This window comes from Bos indicus, chromosome 21 (genome assembly GCF_029378745.1).
Source record: "Bos indicus isolate NIAB-ARS_2022 breed Sahiwal x Tharparkar chromosome 21, NIAB-ARS_B.indTharparkar_mat_pri_1.0, whole genome shotgun sequence".
In the NCBI taxonomy this organism is placed as follows: Eukaryota; Metazoa; Chordata; class Mammalia; order Artiodactyla; family Bovidae; genus Bos; species Bos indicus.
Genome location: NC_091780.1, coordinates 58,946,963 through 58,967,182, shown reverse-complemented (window position 1 = coordinate 58,967,182; position 20,220 = coordinate 58,946,963). Strand labels below are relative to the sequence as shown.

Genomic DNA, 20,220 nt, shown 5'->3' with positions numbered 1-20,220 from the left:
TGTAAATATTTTTATGCTAGCCATATAACTTTCAATCTGCCCCAAACATATTCAAACCAAATCTACAGAACTCTTTAAAGAAAATATTGTTGTACTCCGACAGCTTTTGGTAAAAAAATAAAAATAAAAACAAAACAGTATTTTCAGATTCATTATAATACTACTACATCTACTCCTTAACGAAACATAGGCACTTTCCTGAATTATGAATATCTTCTTCAAAAATGACCTTTTAAAAAGAGCTCTGAAACTGTTCACCTATCCACCTTCACCTAAGGTGAAGATCCCTTAGATAGATGTCCATTAGCACCGCCTAGTGGAGCAAATAACCGAGGTTCAACATCTTTTCTTTATCTTCTTAGAACTGAAGACACCTGCTAAAGCAAGATGGACCCTTTTGCGGAAACTCAGAGAGACAGTGAAGGACAGGGAAGCCTAGCATGATGCAGTTCATGGGGTGGCAAAGAGCTGGACACGACCTAGCAATTGAACAACAACAACTCATCATATCACCTGGAGTAAACAGGAAACAGTGCTTAAAGAACTTAAGTGACTTGAATGTGACTGCAGAGACACCAGGTCCCCTGATTCTGGCCCTTTTTCTACTACATGCTATAGCTACGTGGGAGGAAAAATATTAACCGCAACACTTACCTTATACCACAAACAAAATTGAAGTGGAAATGAATCATAAATCTAAAATCAAGAGCTAAAACCACAAAATTTCTGAAAGAAAGCATAGGAAAAAATTTAATGACCCAGATTTGGCAAAGATTTCCTAAATATAACACAAAAAACACTAACTATAATGAAAAAAATCACTAAATTAGACCTCAACAAAATTAGACCATAGCAAAGCAAAGAAACTTTGCTCTCTAAAAGATAGGTACACTTAGAAAAATTAAAAAGGAAGCCACAGACTGGCAGAAAATATTTGCAAAGCACATACCCAACTAAAGGAAGTTCCCAAGTGGCACTGGTGGTAAAGAATCCACCTACCAATGCAGGAAACTAAGATACACAAGTTCGATCCCTGGGTCGGGAAGATCCCCTGGAGAAGGGCATGACAACCCACTCCAGTGTTCTGGCCTGGAGACTCTCATGAACAGAGGAGCCTGGTGGGCTATGGTCCACAGGGTCGCAAAGATTTGGACATGACTGAAGCAAATTGGCATGCACTCATATCCAACAAATAGGCAAAAGATTTAAATATACCTTTACCAAACAAGATATATGTGTCTGACTCACAAATACATGTAAAGATGCTCAATGTCCACTGATCATTTGGGAAATCCAAATTATAAATACAATGACTACCACTACTCTAGAGCACTGGTAATACCACCAGAATGCCTAAAACCAAAAAGAGACTGCTCATACCAAGTATCAGTAAGTATACATATTGAGCAGTCCAAACTCTCATACAATGCTGGTGGAAATGTAAAAGTGTACAATCACTTGGAAACAGTTCAGCAGTTTAAGAATACACTGTACCTACTATATACCCAGCCATTCCACTCTCCAGCTGTTCACCAGAGGAAAGAAAGCACATGGCCACCCAAAGATCCGTAAATGAATGTTTACAGCCACTTAGTCTGTAATACCCCCAAACTAGAAATGATCCAAATCTCCATCGACTGGTGAATGCATAAACAAAATGGACTATATCTTTAAAATGGAATTATCAATAATAAAAAGGAATGAACCATTGATACATGCAACATCATGAATGAACTTGAAAATTATGTTGAGTAAAAAGAAGCCAGATGAAAAAGTAGCTACTATATGATTGATTTCTATAAAATTCTATAAATTGAAAACATATCTGTAGTGTCAGAAGGCAGATCAGTGGTTGCCTGGAGCGGGGGAAAGAATGAGAAGGAAGGGAAAGAACATTACAAAGGAACACAAAACTACACAGAGGAGTGACGGCTGTGTTCATTATCTTAATGGTGATGATGCTTTTATGGGGGTAGATATATATGAAGTGAAAGTCACTCAGTCATGTTCAACTCTTTGCGACTCCATGGACTATACAGTCCATAGAATTCTCCAGGCCAGAATACTGCAGTGGGTAGCCTTTTCTTCAGAGGATCTTCCCAACCCAGGGACTGAACCCAGGTCTCCCTCATTGCAGGCAGATTCTTTACCAGCTGAGCCACAAGGGAAGCCCATATATATATATATATATATATATATATATATACACACACATGTGTGTGTATATAAATGCATCAAACTGTATGGCTGAAGTATGTGCCAGTTATTTGACATCAATTATACCTCAAAAGAACTGAATGAAAAAATATATACTCATCCAATAACCAGCATTCCATTCTCAAGCATTAGCCAAGAGATAGGAAAACATATGCCTATGTTCTAGAACAGGAGAATTTGCCACTGAAGTATACTGACAAAAAGCAGATCATCTGTTGCCCAGGCTCAGGGTGGAGGATTAACTGCAAAGGGGCACCATCTGGGAGACAAGATTTTATAACTACATGAATTCTCTGGATAGGAATTTTCCTATACATCCAAAGTAAAGGATGTTCTGAACTGCCAGCAGTTTATTTAAAAGACCAAGAACAATTATTCTTTACTGAACAAGACTCTACACCAAGCATTCTGCCCTCCACATACATTACCAAATCTTCTTAACAATCCTACAATGTAGGTTTTATTATTCCCAGTTTAGATTAGGAGGCTTGAGCCCAAATAAGAAACTTAGCCTAGGTTTCTCAATAGATAAATGAACAAGTCTCGGCCTCGGAGAATAAATCTGGTATGTCTTAATATAAAGTATTTCTGACACTACATACTGCCTTCTCAATGCCCAACATACTTATTAACTAGAGATGACTTCTATTCTACTAAAATTTAAGAAAAGTGTGTTTGCTTCCTTATACAAGTATCAATACTTCCTTGAACACAAGTATTTGCTGGTACAATGCCACTCATCCCCCAGGAGATGCCTAATACAAAGCAAGTACTCAATAAATATTTTGTGTGTCTTAAGCTAAATTAATTTAAAAAAAAAAAAAGCTAAGATTAGGGCATCTGGTCCTATCACTTCATGGCAAACAGGGGAAAACTGGAAGCAGTGAGAGATTTTATTTTCTTAGGCTCCAAAAATCACTGCAGATGGTGAGGGCAGCCATGAAATTAAAATTTCTATCCATACTCTGATGATATATCTTGTATTTTAATTTGAATTCCCAGTTTGCTGTTGTGCTGTCTATTTGAATGAAATACAAATCTTTTGAGAGTGTCATGGGGAAAAAAAAGACACTTGTTCCCTGGAAGAAAAGCTATGACAAACCTAAACAGCACATTAAAAAGCAGAGACATCACTTTGCCGACAAAGTTTCATATGGTCAAAGCTACGGTTTTTCCAAAGTCATGTACAGATGTGAGACGTGGACCATAAAGAAGGCTGAGCATTGAAGAATTGATGCTGTCAAACTGTGGTGCCAAAGAACATTCTTTAGAGTCCCTAGGATAGCCAGGAGATCAAACCAGTCAGTCCTAAAAGAAATCAACCCTGAATATCATTGGAAGGACTGATGTTGAAGCTGAAACCAATAATTTGGCCAACTGATGCGAAAAGCCAACTCATTGGAAAAGACCTTGATACTGGGAAAGACTGAAGGCAAAAGGAAAAGGAGAGGCAGAGGATGAGATGGCTAGAAAGGATCATCAACTCAACGGACATGAATTTGAGTAAACTCAGGGAGATGGTGGTAGACAGGGGAGCTTGGCGTGCTGCAGTTGTCCATGGGGTCACAAAGAGTTGGAAACAACTTAGAACTGAACAACAACAACAACCTAAATTCATAAAATTTATTCTAAAGTAATTGCTAGTTGCATTTTAAATCTTCTCCATTATTAGTATCTCTGATTTGGAGGGGAAATTACACTGTAAGACACATCTGCATACAAGAATATAATAGATTTTGCTATTATTTCTGACATCATTACTACATACCAATATTATAAAGTCAAAAAGGTGGTGACTGTGAAGAACTAAGAATGAACACTTTCTCCCTGCCTCTCACACCTGGTGGCCAACAATGGCCAGCAAAAGATATTGCAAAAAGCAAAATATCTATGTTGAAAGAGGTATAAATTTAAAGATCACTGAAACACTCACGCGTGCATGCTCAGCTGCTTCAGTCGTGTCCGACTCTTTGTGATCCTGTGGACTGTAGCCCGCCAGGCTTCTCCATCCACGGGATTCTCCAGGCAAGAATACTGGAGTGGGTTGCCATGCCCTCCCCCAGGGGATCTTACGACCCAGGGATCGAACCTGGGCCTCCTGCATTGCACTCCTCATTACCATTGAGCCACTGGGGAAGCCCTTAATTCCCTTCATGTGACCCTAATTCTAAGAGTTATGATTTTTACCACTTAGTTGAGTCAATACTTTAAATAATAATGTAACTACTAAGAAACCACTATACAACAAGATTGGGAGTAAAGCAATAAAACCCCAAATTTTTACTGGGAACTAATTAGATAAGTTTGGGGACAAAATTCAGTCTCCTTGTGCCTCACTTAGCTACGTCTCAAGTGTCAGTATGAACTAATTGTTCATGAAAATAAATATATACACACACAAACATATATATACATTTATAACATCCACACATCTATATGCCATAATATAGGTACATTGCAGTTACAGAACTTAACCTGCATTTTATTTGAATCTTCATACAAGCATTTGTTTTAGCATTACTTTATAGTATATTTTCTCATAGAAACCTATAGGTATTTTATTTATTTATATTTATTTTTTCATATTTATTTATATGGCTGTGATGGGTCTTACAGCACGTGGGATCTTTGGTCTTCATTGTGGCATCTGAACTCTTTAGTTGAGGCATGTGGGATTTAGCTCCCTGACCAGGGATTGAACCCAGGCCCCCTGCATTGGGAGCACAGAGGCTCAGCTACTGGGCCACCAGGGAAGTCCCACATGTAGGTATTTAAATAAGGGATCAAAAACAGCTATGTTAACAAGATGAAAACTGCTCAAATCTCTCACAATTGCATCCTGTTATTAAGCTCTAGGTCTTCCCAATGACATTATACGGGTCACCTTTACATTGATGAAAATAGTTTACTCTTTATTTTTAAGCTTTTCTTGCAGATCCCATGAAAGCATTCTGCTTTCCACTGATGTCACAGACAGCCTTCAGAAGCTCCAGTAAATAGGAAAAAAAGAAACAGATGCCTCCCATCGTTGTTCTCATAGCAAAAGATAAGCAAAAGGAGATGGGAAATAATCTCCAAACCCCTTAGATTCAGAGACCTAGTACTTTTCCAAAACAGGGAGTTCAGGGTTTGCCAAGCACTTAAGTAATGAGGCCTCAGCGATGATGCGAGACATACAGCTGGAATCCATTATGTACGCCTCTGAATATGTGAAACAGTAATCCTGCTTATCCTAGGATGCGAAAATGAAGATGCCTCCAATTTCCATGCACAAAGGCAAGAAATCTGTGCATCACTTTCACACTGGATAACTTGGATGATTTTTTAAAAATAGGACCCTTGGAATCATTAAAAAGCACAGCGACGAGAGGTGGCACCCTTGAAAGAAGACCTTCTAATAACCAAGAGTCTCCTAGCCAAGCCATCTAGCACAATTAAAAACTAAGTGTAAAAATTCATGGAAACTCTCTTACATGGAAAGAAAAAGTTGTATGACATAAGTAAATCAGATACAGAATAACAGATAATTATATGGGCTATTACATAGGTAGTTCATTATTGATATACTAGAAATTTCTGTACTACAAAGTTTGTCACTTTTGTTTCCTAAAAAACATAGGGTGAGACCACTCATGCACTGCTGGAAGCAGTATAAACTGTGCAAGCACTTGGGAAGATGGTTTAGCAGTATCTTCTAAGCAGGACATATGCATATGCTGTGACCAGGAGTTCTACGTCTGTGAACATAACTAAAAGAAATGCATGTGTAAAAAAAATAAAATAAAATAAAAAAAAAAGAAAGAAATGCATGTGTATATTCACCAAAAGACTTGTACAAGAATGTCTGTAGCAGCATTATTCATAACAGCCAAAATCTGAAAACAAATTTCCACCAAGAGTATATATGGTATGTTCATATAATAGAATATCACACAGCCATGAGGATGAACAATCTATTCCTCCATGCAACAGTATGAACAAATCTCTTTTCTAAAAGGTTGAGTAAGAGTAGCTAAACAAAAAACTGTATATTCCATGGTTCTTACTATATTGAGCCCAAACTCAGGCAAACTAATCTATGCTGTTAGATGTTAGGATAGTCGACACCCTTTGCAGGGAATGGGGGAAACTGGGAAGGGTACAAGACAGGCTGCCAGGCTAACACAACGAGACAACAGGTTACATCCTGTTTCTTAATCTGGATGCCGGCTATAGGGGTGTTTTTTAACTTGTGAAAGCATAACAAGCTGTGTATTTTATGATGTGAGCTCATTTCTGCATATCCTCCAAAAGTTTGTTTTAAAAAACAAACTATATGTTTATGACAGTACTTCTTTAACTGAGATTCTTAATCCATTATTTTCTGTTTTTTGGTTAAAGAAGAATAGACCAGACCATAGACCAAACTCAATACAGAGACAAGAGAGGAATATTATGAGTATCCAAGGATAAAGCAAGGCCATCACAGCGCATGCTCTGAAAAGGGATCGTATATCTCTCAACAAGGTGTTAGAAGACTCTCAGCTAAGCAACACTCTCCACTTCCCTGGCAAAGGCAAGCTGAGAGCTTAGAGCTAATAGACAGCTCTGTGAAATACCCACACGCTTCTGTTCTAGCCAGGTGAGCTGTAACCAAGAGTCAGCTGTGTTTGTTCTCAGACCAGTTTATCCCAATTTATTTGATACTGAAATTACATAATTTAATTAAATATTACATAAACATATGAATGCAAAGAGTCGTTTCTATGACAACTAAATTGAAAGTTTTAGAAAAACTCAAAGATAAGTTGCCAAAGAAAACTGTTATTGAATTAGGAAGAACAAGACAACTTGCAAAAGATGAGCAAAAAAGATCATAAAAATCTAAAACAGGCTTTCAGACTGCTTCAAAAGCATCTTTAAATTCTCAACTTTAAAGAGACCTGACCTTGACACTGTAAATGTATTATGGAAGTATTTATGCAAGAAAAAGGATTATGAACTGTGTTAAGCACACCCTGACTCAAAAGGCAATGGATCTACAACAAAACTCTGGCAAACAAATGTATTTTTTACACTAAAATGAAATACTGAAAGTATGTATCAATTTTATGATTCCCCACATTAACCAACTCCAGGAATTACCAACTATTCATCTCAATTGTGAGGTATTAAAAGTTGTGATGTGTCTCTTATGTACAACAGTGGAGAAAACTGGGTAAGCAATCCTGGCTACTCAAGACCCACCTCCTCCACCCTCATCACACACACACACACACACACACACACACACTTTCTCTCTGTCTCTCTCACACACCCCATAAGCACCCCACCTCACCAAAACAGTACTAAATGGCAAAAGGCATCAAAAATGAAAAGAAATCAAGACAATAGTAAAGGCAAAAGAAGTGTGATGGTATAGAAGCTCTTGGAAATACGAGCATACAAAGGCAGTTTTCACACATTTCCCATTTGCCTAGCAAACGGGATAAGTACTTTTTAAAGATAAAACAACAAAAAGCAAGCCAGTAGCAAAGCTAATTACTGGAGTTCTTTCTTCCTCATGGTCTCATTGCTGCCTTGTGCTAGTCTTGAGTGCAAGAGTTCCCAGGATGTGATTAGCAACAGCCACAGTTTACAGGATTTTATTTTCAGATTTGGCAGAATTCTCAGTCTGTGCTTTCACTAGGGGGAGAACTTACTATTTTCTTAATTAAAAGGCGGGCAGTGGGGGGAAAAGGGGGGAGCGCAGAAGGGAAAAAGCTCCTAATTAAAGATGTACTTTATTTGACTATCCCTAAAAGGCAAAGTGCAAAATTTTTTAAAATTCACAGTGCAAAGTGACAGATGGTTTTAAAGTGACTGTAAAAGAAAGCAACATAAAAGTTAGTTTAGATACATTAACAAAGCACATTTAATGCATAATACAAATAGCAAATATTGCTTAAACAGGCTGATCTTGTCATCAGTTTAAAACAATTATAATATGTAAAGATTCTAGTAAATACTATTAGCAAAGGGGACTTCCTTGGTGGCTCAGTGGTAAAGAGGCAAACCCGCCAATGCAGAGGACACGGGTTCGATCCCTGGTCCAAGAAGATCCCACATGCTGTGGAGCAACTAAGCCTGTGTGCCACTACTGAGCCCACACTCTAGAGCCTGTAAGCCAGAGCCACTGAGCCTGCATGCTGTAACTACCGAAGCCTGTGAGCCTAGAGCCCGTGCTCTGCAACAAGAGGAGCCACTGCAGTGAGAAGCCCCTGCACCACAACAAACAGTGGGTCCCATCAACTAGAGACAGCCCATGAGCAGCAACAAAGACCCAATGCAACCAAAACTAAATAATTAATTATTAAAAATACCATGTATCTAAAATATTATTAGCAAAGGAAGCTAATAGATTATCTATCACAGACCTGTTGATATACTTTACTTGCCTGTTACTTTATCTGATTATTAGAAAGTAAAATTAATACTGCTATCCTCTTTTAAAAATCTGAAATGTACCTTGAGCAGGTAAGTAGTAAGGAATTAGGAACATGGCACAGGAAACAGAAGGAAACTCATATTAACTGGGTTCCCATTTGGTGTCTGGGGCTCCAATTACCATTTTCCACTTAACAGATGAAAAAAACTAGGACTTAACAACCATAAATCACTTGCCCATGGTCACACGGGCAGTAAATGGTAGAATAGTATACACCCTAAATCTGAATCTATGGCCCACAAAACAAAAAAATCAAAAGTTGCTGAATTCACCAGGCATTTTTTGGTCATCTTAACATAAGTAAATCAGATCAGATCAGATAGTCACTCAGTCGTGTCCAACTCTTTGCAACCCCATGAATCGCAGCACGCCAGGCCTCCCTGTCCATCACCAACTCCCAGAGTTCACCCAGACTCACGTCCATCGAGTCAGTGATGCCATCCAGCCATCTCATCCTCTGTCGTCCCCTTCTCCTCTTGCCCCCAATCCCTCCCAGCATCAGAGTCTCTTCCAATGAGTCAACTCTTCGCATGAGGTGGCCAAAGTACTGGAGTTTCAGCTTTAGCATCATTCCTTCCAAAGAAATCCCAGGGCTGATCTCCTTCAGAATGGACTGGTTGGATCTCCTTGCAGTCCAAGGGACTCTCAAGAGTCTTCTGCAACACTACAGTTCAAAAGCATCATTTCTTCAGCGCTCAGCCTTCTTCACAGTCCAACTCTCACATCCATACATGACCACAGGAAAAACCATAGTCTTGACTAGATGAAACTTTGTTGGCAAAGTAATGTCTCTGCTTTTGAATATGCTATCTAGGTTGGTCATAACTTTTCTTCCAAGGAGTAAGCATCTTTTAATTTCATGGCTGCAGTCACCATCTGTAGTGATTTTGGAGCCCAGAAAAATAAAGTCTGACACTATTTCCACTGTTTCCCCATGTATTTCCTATGAAGTGATGGGCCCGGATGCATAAGTAAATAAATACACCTTATTCCATTAAGAGGTATATATTTATATCACAGCAAAGAATAAGAAAGAACCAAAACAGCAACAACAATAAAACACAGCTTGCCCTCCAAGAGCTTAGTCTATTGAAGAATATGTATGCACACTTTTACGTTAAGGAATACCAAGATATGCAGCCACTAACTGATACGGGAGCTCAGAGAAGCCTGAGATCCATGTGGTTTCAGCAGACAGGAAAGGTCTTATGGAAGATTCAAGACTACAGCTGGATCCTGGCAATGGAAGATGCTGGAGAGGTGTCAATAAAATGAAAGGTATTCCAGGGAAGGGGAAGAGCAGTGAAGGATGAACGTGATGTATCTGAGTAACAGTGAAAAGAGCAACAGGACTGCTTCAAGAAGGAAAGACTGAGTGGAAACAACTCACGTGTCCATCAACTGATGAATGAACAAACAAAACGTGATGTACCCCTATGGTGGAATACTGCCCAGCAATAAAAAGAAAAAAAGCACTGACACACGCTACAACAAGGAAAAACCTTGGGAAGAAAGTCAGAAAAGGCCACATACTGTATAATTTCATTTACATAAAATGCCCAGAAAAGACAAATCCATAGAGAAAGTAGACTTCTAGTTCCCAAAGGCTGGGAAGACCGGGCAAAAGTACCAACACAACAGGGAAGTGACTGTTAATAGGTAGAGGGTTTATCTTGCATATGATGAAAATGTTCTAAAATTGTGGTAAAGAACCCACAACTGTGTGAAAACACAAAACCATTCAACTAAAAATGGCATATGAACTACATCTCAATCAAGCTTTTAGAAAGAAAAGCTGAAGCCCTAATGGGACATCTCATTGCACAGCTAAGATGGAGTCACTTATGCCAAATTAAGGATCTGAAATTTATCTGGCAGGAAATTAGATATGTGAGTAAAGGTTTACCTAATGAAAACAGAGTATACAAACTTAGGACCCTTCTCTAACAAATTCATCCACCTGCTTTAAGTACACTTCTAAAACATATGCCAAACTCACAAAGGGAGAGAACTAGAAGATGTTGTGATATGATTTTGACTAAGCCACAAGCTGTGACTATTAGGAAAGCTGTTTTGCTTCACAGCTAAACGCCACAGACGGGTACAGCAGCATCCCATTTATGCAAAACCACAAAATCATCTGTGTCAAATCTTCAAATAGTGTAATGTTCTAAACTTAATTATGAAAACAACATTAATAATTGATCTGTCATATTTTAGGGTAAGATAATGAACAGTGTAATCTGGTTTTCATTGGACAGTAGTCCAATATAATGCCTTTTTAGACACTACATTCAGTTTAAATGCTATCAGAACCCCCACTAATATAAAGCATTTCCTACTGATATTTACACATTTGAATCTGAATTCTAAGGTAGCATAATCTCCAAAATAGATGTAATATACAAAAATAAGACAACTAAAAAAACAAATCTGACATTCAAAAGCAAGGAGGAAAATTCTGGGTAGAGAATATCTAAAACAGAGGAAAAGGTAATGTACTCAAAAATAAACCTGAAAATCATAGGAAAAAAAAGAACTCAGTATTAGATTTTATAGCATTGGGAAATACAAATAGGAAAAAAAGGAATACATTACATTTAAAATAGAAGGCTCAATACGTGAGACAAGAGGCTTTAACAGCTTTAACAGAGGCAAAGTTTGGAACACGTCCATAAGACAATCCCACACCCTTCCCCTGAATCCCAGGGAAGAAAGAACCTTTCAGGCAGGCCTCGTGTTCTCTCTTCAGAAGCTGTCCTAAAGGTGAAACCCCACTTTCCCCTAGGAGGGGGTGAGATGGCAGGAATACAAAAAAAGAACTTGGCTGGAGGACCCATGCACAACCAAACTAGTGTTTGCCTTTGGAGTCACCTTGCAAACCTCCTTCAAGGTAGATGAGCCACAAGAAACTAAAGGAGGTATCAGATTTCTTTCCAAACTCTCTTGCCTAAGAAGGAGAGGCCCCATCTGTCTCTGTAAGGGCTTTGTAAGTTCTAGAATTGGGTGAAACTCACGTCCTGTGTCCGAGAACCACTGACAATTTAGACGACCTGGTTCGCTAACAATAAAAGCAAAACAGAAAATAAGCTACCCTCAAAAAGAAGCCTTGTCACAGATACCTAGAATGAGGTATCCGCTGTCGCAAGTAAGTAGAGCAAGACTCTCTATTTCCTAATTGTAAGCCAGCGTTTATCTGGAGAGGATTCAGTAGGAGTAAGTAGGCAGTGACTTCACATCATCAACTGCTGTATGCTAAAAGAAGCTTACCCAATTTTCACCAGTTGTCTGCCTACTCCAAACAAGAGAATTGTGGGAAAAGGCAGATGCTTACAACTTCTGTTCACAATATTGGATATGTTCATCATTAAGGAATAAAGTACTTCAAATATTATACAATTATCAATGACTCTATGAAACATCAAAAACACATACTGCTAATTCATACATAAATAAAATCATTTTATTTTGCAATAAATAGGTAGATAACACCAGAAACTAATGCAACACTGTAAATCAACTACACTCCAATAAGTGGCTTCCCAGGTGGCGCTAGTGGTAAAGAACCTGCCTGCCAATGCAGATGTTGGTTTGATCCCTGGGTCAGGAAGATCCTCTGGAGGAGGGCACGGCATAGTATTCTGGGGTGAAGAATCAGAGAATCAGACAGAGGAGCCTGGCGGGCTACAGGGTCGCAAAGAGTTGGACACGACTGAAGCAAAAGCAGCAGCAGCATACTCCAATACAAAAATGTTTTTAAATAATAAAATAAATAGAAATGATGAGAGCAGGCTACTATAAATCACCAAAAGAGGAACGGAAACAACATCGACACAAAGCCTAAGATCCGGTAACATTTTAAAGTAACAGAATTATTGAAGAGAATGGTCTAAATTATAAGCATGCTAAAATTCTGACTTAAATAAGAACAGAAGCCAAGATGTCAGAATAAGAAAATGGAAGTCAAGGAGAGGGTTGCTTTTTTTTTTAAAGGGGGAGAAAAAAAAAAAACATTCAAAGAATACCATGGGACTAGAAACATGATCTATAAAACAAGAAAAGAACAAGAAACTTGCCAGCACCTGAAACTGGCAAAGCAGACCTGAGCTAAGGAAACAAGGATAGCAAATATTCCAAGGAGGTCAATAGTACCAGTTTTCAAAATCTGATTCCAGAAAACAAAAGCGAAAACTAAGTTGCCAAAAGGGGAAAAAGAAATGTGCAAGAAAAATGTTAAAACAATGTACACAAAATACCTTAGGAAAATTTCTATTTCTGAAGTATTTTTATATATTCATTAAATGCTCACATTAGCTTTTAAACTTAAATCCACAGCACAATTTTTTAAATAGCTGAAAGAAATCTTATAAATATTGTCATAACCATTTGGCGTAAGCAATTCTGTAGAGCTTATGAGATGAACCTTAAGTGAGAGTAGACTCAAATTTTAAAATCTCTTAGGCAAAATTATAAAGCGCACATAGCAAAAGCAATATAAACAGGTTATCCTGAGGAAAAATACTGAACTACCATATTGGCGGATTTTTTTTTCTGTAAATACCATATAAAGTTCAAACTCTACAATTAACTTAAAATTAATCACTGGATATTCTTAACTGTCATCTAAATTTACCAGCTCTTATGTGAACACAACCAAAGCTGCAAGATTTTTTTTTTTTTAAGATTTAACTCAAACCACGAGTTGTTCTGTTCCTCCTTCAAGCAATATTCTATAAGCTAGGTTCCTTAGTTGATTTCAGTTCTGAAATTCATAGGCCCACATCTAAATCTAATTTATGACATAATTAAGTGCTGTGCATGCAAAGCACTCTGTTCAAGTGGTTAAGCAAATCTGAACATAACAGTAACATGACATTTCAGAAATCATTTGTGGATGCTGCCACAGGAAAAGAGAAGGAATTATCACAAAAAGACTTTACGAAATACCTGAGCAGATAAACAGCCCTTTCAATATCACTGAGGTCTTCATCAACTGTCAATCTTTCTATTTCTTCTGGTGTCTGTCAAGTGTAAAATACAAATTATGCACACAAACATCAGCTCAAGTCTTGCCTCCAGGGACCCTATATGAGTACAGACTAATGAAAAAGTTTCGCAATTAAGCATTATCCTCAAAAACTAATTAAGGGGTCTGCCACCCTCAAATCAGATATCTCTAATGGTCGGGTTTAGGTGGTGGAGTTTGGGGGGCTCTGGGGCTTTTTTTTTTCTTTTGTTTACTCTTCTAGCTTCTAGACTGAAGCCTGAGAAACACTCTGTGGCTTCAGAACCTTGCTGAAATCAATTGTATGTGCATATGTAAAATATGTACGTAGTTTTCATCTCTAATATCTAAGAGTGTTTTGCCAACATTTCCATCCCAGGAAATGCTTAAAAGGGGTCGGGGGTGGGGGTAGGGATGAAGACTGCAGCCAGCGGAGGGAGAATGAGAAAGACGAAATCTGGATTGGGGGAGGGAAGGGAATAAACTCTGGGGCTGGAAGGAAATCAAAGATATTGCGGCAGGTGGGAGTGAAAAGAGCTAAAGGAGCAATTGCGGGGGGCGGTGGTCGGTCAACCAGGTTTGGCAGCAGTAAGGGTTGGAGCCTCGGGAAGCAAGATGACTCTGCGGGGTGGGGGAGCTAGTGGCAGGTTGTGGGGGGGGGTTGCCTAGTGAAGGCTGACTCTCCTAAGGGGATTGGGGAGCAGGGTCCCTGCTAAGAGTCTTGGAGGGGCTGGAAGGAAGGGACACGTGGTGACTCAAGATCGGGACAAAGGGTCGAGAGGGCTTTAAAGACCGAGAGCAGGACGACTCCAAGATGGGTGTTGGTGGGTTGGGAGGTGAAGTGGGGGCCCTGGGCTTGCTCGGATGAGGACGGGGGTGGGGGGGGGACGGAATGGGATCTGAGGTATCTCTGGAAAAGGTAGCGGGGAGAGTCGGGGCCGTGTTAACTGAAGACTGAGACTAGGTCCACAACCCCGGGTAGCAGCACCAGGGAGCCGAAGCGGGGGGAGGGGGAGCCCCAAGGAGAGGACGCGGGAGGCAGCGGGCTGCGGCTGCGAGGGGCAGCTCCCGCAGGGCCCAGGGGGAGGGGGCCGCAACGGAGGGGCCCCGGGCCGTGAGAGAGGGACGGCGCGGGAGAGGACGCCGGGCTGGCCCGAGTCCAAGGGGCTCGGCGGGCCGTTCCTGAGGTGGCCGGGTTGGGGAAAGGGCCCGGGGCGGGCCGGGCCGGAACGGGCAACTGGAAAAGCCAGAGCGTCTGAGGGGTCGCGGGCTGGCCCCGGGCGCCCGTACCTCAGGGCTGGGGGTCCAGGCTGGGAGAAGCCGAGCCACGTCGAAGAAGGGGGCCCGCGAGGGGTCGGGTTAGGGTAACACGGCCCTCGGGGACTGAGGGGGGCGGGGGCGGGCAGCAGGACTCTGAGAGGGTCCCGGGCCGCCTCGTGAAGCGAACGGGCGGGGGTCGGGACAGGGGCCAGCCGCCGGGCGCCCTACGGGCAGTTCCTCCTCCCCGGGGCGCACCTTGAGGCTCCGGCGGACCGGCCTCTCGATGATGGTGAGCTCCTGCAGGTCCTCCATGTAGCCGAACAGGCTGTTCTGACTGAAATCCATCACGGCGGCGGCGGCGGCGGGCGACGGCGGATGCATGGACCGCCGGGCCCCCTCGCCGCCCGGGCCGGAGCGGTCCCGGGATGCCGGACGCTCACAGCCCCGCGGCCGCCCACCAGCAACACTTTCTCCCGCTCTCCGCCGCCGGAGCCGGGCTGGAGGCTAGCGGGCGGCGGGAGAAGGAGCGCGGCCGCCGAGGGGGCGGGGCGGCCAAGGCGAGGGGGCGGGGCTAAGCGCGCGGGCGTGCTGTGGGGGCGGGGCCGTGCCGGGGTAGGTGCCCGCCTCGGCCCCACCCCCTCCCGGGCGCCCGCTGCCGGCGGGCCGGACGCAACTGCCGCGCCGCTTCCCCTCGCCGCCCTCCTCGCCCCTTCGCCCCGCCCCGTCAGAGTGCGCGCCTAGCAGTAGCGCATGCGCAGAGCCTCCTACCTACTGCAGCTGGTGGAGGCGGTTTGGGGTCGGTAGACCCCGGGCGAAGATGAGCCGATAAGCGAGGGAAACAAAGGGGAAGGTGGGTTGGGATCTTGGTTAACTTGCCGTAATTGTGGTGCGGTTATTCGTGGGACAGCCCACCCCAGCGCACGAGCTGGGTAACTCTGCTCTGTCCTTGGGGGAGAGGTGTGTACCCAAAATAAGCAAATAGAACTTGGGGTGTGCTAGGTTGTGGGGGACGGGTGATCTGGAAATACAGTCCGGGAGGGGTTAACGTAGGGAGGGCAGCCGTCAGAAAAAGGACTCCCGAAGACACTTAAAACTGAATTTTAAAACAGGATTTTTTCAAGAGAAATAAGAGTAAGCGGGTTTCGGGTTGAAGCCTGGGCGTCTATATGGTTGTAGGAAGTGCAGAGTAGAGCTTGGAGTGCAGGGAAACGGGTGCTTGACAAGGTAGAGAGGTAGATCCTTAATGGAGAAGAGCCCAGGTCTGGGCAGCAACGTTGAGTTGCTTGCATTTGGATTCTGTTACGAGTAGGAAGCGATGGAAGAAGTTGGGGCAATTTTGGGGGACCTCAGAGACAAGAGTTTTGTTGATCATACTCTTCAGCGCCCGAGAGTCAGCAGGACCTATCTCTTATTATTTCCCACTCATTCCCTCTCCACGGTCCTGTTTCACTACCCGCCTCCTGTATGCATTCTCTCTCGTTTGATGTGTCCAAGTACATGTATGTATCCTCGAAAGACAGTGCTTTTGGTTTAAGTACCTATTTCTAATATACATGAATGCTGTTGTGATAGGAACTCATTCTGTACGTTTTTCCCTCAACAAAATGTCTAAGCTATCGATGGGGCATATCATATCAGGAGTTCCTTAACTGTCCTTTAAAAATATTTGAATTGGGGGTCTAGCACATTTTACTTATCAGTTCAATAAGCAGTTAGGTTGCCAGAAGTACCTTGTTATCACAGAAATACTGGAGTGGGTATTACATGTGTCTCTTATGGACCTTGAGAGGGAAAAAATGGAGCTGCTTGCTCATAGGATCTACACTGCTTGGTTTCAGTCTGCCCTGGTACTCTTTAGGATGGCTTTGCACTCCACCAATGAAGACAGGAAGGTTCTTGTCTCTCCACTTTGTACATTAACTTTTGGTATTACATCCCAATTTATATTAATCTGGCATTGGTAAGGGTTTCCCTGGTGGCTCAGATGGCAAAGAATCTGCCTGCAATGCAGGAAGCCCAGGCGCTCCATCCTTGGGTCGGAAAGATCCCCTGGAGAAGAAAATGGCAACCCATTCCAGTATTTTTGCCTGGAGAATTCTCTGGACAGAGGCTGTAGCCTCTGTAGTCCATGGGGTTGCAAAGAGTCCTACAGAGTAGTACCATATTTTAATTTTCTTGATTTGTTGTTTAGTCGCCAAGTGGTGTTGGACTCTTTTGAGACACCATGGACTATAGCCCGTCAAGCTCCTCTGTCCATGGGATTTCCCAGGTAAGAATACTGGAATGGGTTGCCATTTCCTTCTCCAAGAGATCTTCGGGACCTGGGGATCAAACCCACATCTCCTACTTGGCAGGCGGATTCTTTACCACTGAGCCACTAGGGAAGCCCAGTTTTCACAATTAGTGATAACTATTTTTGCATATATTTAAGAGTTATAGAGATGTTTTTCCTTCCGTGAACTACCTTCTTACATTTTTTGCCTATTTTTCTGCTAGATTTCCTATTGTTTTTCTGAATGAATTTTTGAGGTTTCTTCAGTTCAGTTCAGTTGCTCAGTCGTATCCAACTCTTTGCAACCCCATGGCAGCACACCAGGCTTCCCTGTCCATCACCAACTCCCGGAGCTTGCTAAAACTCATGTCCATCGAGTTGGTGATGCCATCCAACCATCTCATCCACTGTCATCCCCTTCTCCTCCTGCCTTAAATTTTTCCCAACATCAGGGTCTTTTCCAAGGAGTCAGTTCTTCGCTTCAGGTGGCCAAAGTATTGGTGCTTCAGCTTTAGCATCAGTCCTTCCAATGAATATTCAGGACTGATTTCCTTTAGGATTGACAAGTTTGATCTGCTTGAAGTCCAAGGGACTCACAAGAGTCTTCAACACCACAGTTCAAAAGCATCAATTCTTTGGTGCTTAGCTTTCTTTATAGTCCAACTCTCACATCCATACATGACTACTGGAAAAACCATAGCTTTGACTAGACAGACCTTTGTTGTCAAAGTAATGTCTCTGCTTTTTAATATGCTGTCTAGGTTGGTCATAGCCTTTCTTCCAAGGAGCAAGTGTCTTAATTTCATGGCTGCAGTCACCATCTGCAGTGATTTGGGAACCCAAGAAAATAAAATCTATCACTGCTTCCGTTGTTTCCCCATCTATTTGCCATGAAATGATGGGACCAGATAGCATGATCTTAGATTTCTGAATGTTGAGTTTTAAGCCAGCTTTTTCACTCTCTTCTTTCACTTTAATCAAGAGGCTCTTCATTTCCTGCCATAAGGGTGGTGTCATCTGCCTATCTGAGGTTATTGATATTTCTCCCGGCAATCTTGATTCCAGCTTGTGCTTCATCCACCTAGGCATTTCACGTGATGTACTGTGCATATAAGTTAAATAAGCAGGGTGACAATATACAGCCTTGACGTACGCCTTTCCCAATTTGGAACCAGTCCATTGTTCCATCCCCGGTTCTAACTGTTGCTTCCTGACCTGCATACAGGTTTCTCAGGAGGCAGGTAAGTTTCTTATATATTACGAATATTAACCCCTTGTCAGCCTTGGACATTACCAGTATCTCCCAGTCTTTCTTGCATCCTTTTAGCTTGGTATTTGCTCCCTTACAGTGTAGGGGAAGTGCCTATTTTGATGTACTCAGATGCATGCCATTTCAGCTTTGTGAAAACCTTTTTGGGATCTTGTTTGAGGATCTTCTCCTACTCGTGGTTGCAAAATATTCTCCTACATTTTCCCCTCTTTTGCTTCACATTTGTACATAACACATGTCTTAATTCATCTGGAGTTCACCTCCTGTGTACTGCAAATAGGAATTCAGTATTACTTTGTGCACATGCTAAGCCAGTTTTCCCAGCAGTTCCCACCAAACAAGCTGTCTTTTCCCTACCAAGACGTGATGGCATCTGTGATGTAAGCCAAGTCCCCTTAGACGTCTGTCTGGTCTCTCTTTGCTCTTCTATTGACGCAGCTCAGCTCTTATACCAATGCTGCACTGATTTTATTGCTGTGACTTTGTTATTAATATATATCCTAATATCCAATAGAGTGAATCCTCCCACTCTTTGCCCTTGTTTTTTTTTTTTTTTTTAAGATATTGCCTTGAAGGTCAAAGCAAAAACCGGTCAGGAGTTACCTCAAAGCTGCAAGTCAGGTATCCTGATCCCTACTCCACTAGGGAGAATTCAAGGGAAAATGAAAAGGGGTGGATCTTGATGGAATCAGGATGGAGAAAAAGCAAAGACACGATGAAGGTGGTTTTCCTTAGCTAATGTCTTGAAGCCTCCATCTTCTATGAGTTTCTGAAATTCTCCTTTTCCTCTTGATTTGTAGCTGCTATTAAACAATGCTTGTAAGCTTTACCCTGTTTCAGTTAAGAAGTTTTATGTTATCTCCTATTTGAATTTTGTAACAGCATCCTCTGAGACTTGCTGCTGCTGCTGCTAAGGCACTTCAGTCATGTCCGACTGTGTGCGACCCCATAGACGGCAGCCCACCAGGCTCCGCCGTCCCTGAAATTCTCCAGGCAAGAACACTGGAGTGGGTTGCCATTGCCTTCTCCAGTGCATGAAAGTGAAAAGTGAAAGTGAAGTCGCTCAGTCGTGTCTGACTCTTAGCGACCCCATGGACTGCAGCCTACCAGGCACCTCCATCCATAGGATTTTCCAGGTCAGAGTACCGGAGCAGGTTGCCTTTGCCTTCTCCTCTGAGACTTGAGGCCATTCTTTTTTTTTTTTTTAATCTGTATTGATATTTTACAATTTTATTTTTTTTAATTTATTTTATTTTATTTTTTAACTTTACAATATTGTATTGGTTTTGCCATACATCAACATGAATCCGCCACAGGTATACACGTGTTCCCCATCCTGAACTCTCCTCTCTCCTCCCTCCCCGTACCATCCCTCTGGGTCGTCCCAGTGCACCAGACCCAAGCATCCAGTGTCGTGCATCGAACCTGGACTGGCGACTCGTTGCCATTCTTAATGAACAATTGAATACACCGACACAGCTTTCATGGACAGGAGGTTGGTGAAGTGAAAATATTCAGGCTGAAGAGTTGTGCCTGCTGTAGTTACCACCGTGTGGTGGAAATAGCCCACCTTGCCAGGAAACCTGAGTCCCAGTCCCGAATCTGTCAGTGACATGCAGTGGAATGACTCTTGGAACCCTCTTTTCCTTATCTGACCTGCTTTGTTACAGCTTGTCTCAGTGTTTCCTCAGAGTAGCCGTGTGAGGTACAGAAGAGATGCACTACTTTTC

General features: G+C 42.1%; 1 protein-coding gene and 1 long non-coding RNA gene across 6 annotated transcripts in view; one reads left to right on the top strand and one right to left on the bottom strand.

Moving 5' to 3' along the window:
- Window positions 1-15,490, bottom strand: part of PPP4R4 (protein phosphatase 4 regulatory subunit 4) — a 104,564-nt gene extending 89,074 nt beyond the window's left edge. For 4 of the 5 annotated variants that reach the window (XM_070775619.1, XM_019983748.2, XM_070775620.1 and 1 more), the window contains exons 1-2: window positions 15,204-15,490; window positions 13,631-13,704 (exon numbers count right to left, since the gene is read on the bottom strand). In XM_070775619.1, the coding sequence (XP_070631720.1) occupies window positions 13,631-13,704; window positions 15,204-15,329 (200 nt within the window). In that variant the 5' untranslated portion in view covers window positions 15,330-15,490. The remainder of the gene's footprint in view (window positions 1-13,630; window positions 13,705-15,203) is intronic. The other variant, XM_070775623.1, reaches the window with a different exon arrangement.
- A 221-nt stretch (window positions 15,491-15,711) lies between these two features.
- On the top strand, window positions 15,712-19,459 carry LOC139178246 (uncharacterized). The gene is made up of 3 exons (XR_011562690.1): window positions 15,712-15,798; window positions 17,140-17,217; window positions 19,052-19,459. It is a non-coding gene; the product is annotated as an uncharacterized lncRNA (long non-coding RNA).
- The last annotated feature ends 761 nt before the right edge of the window (window positions 19,460-20,220 follow it).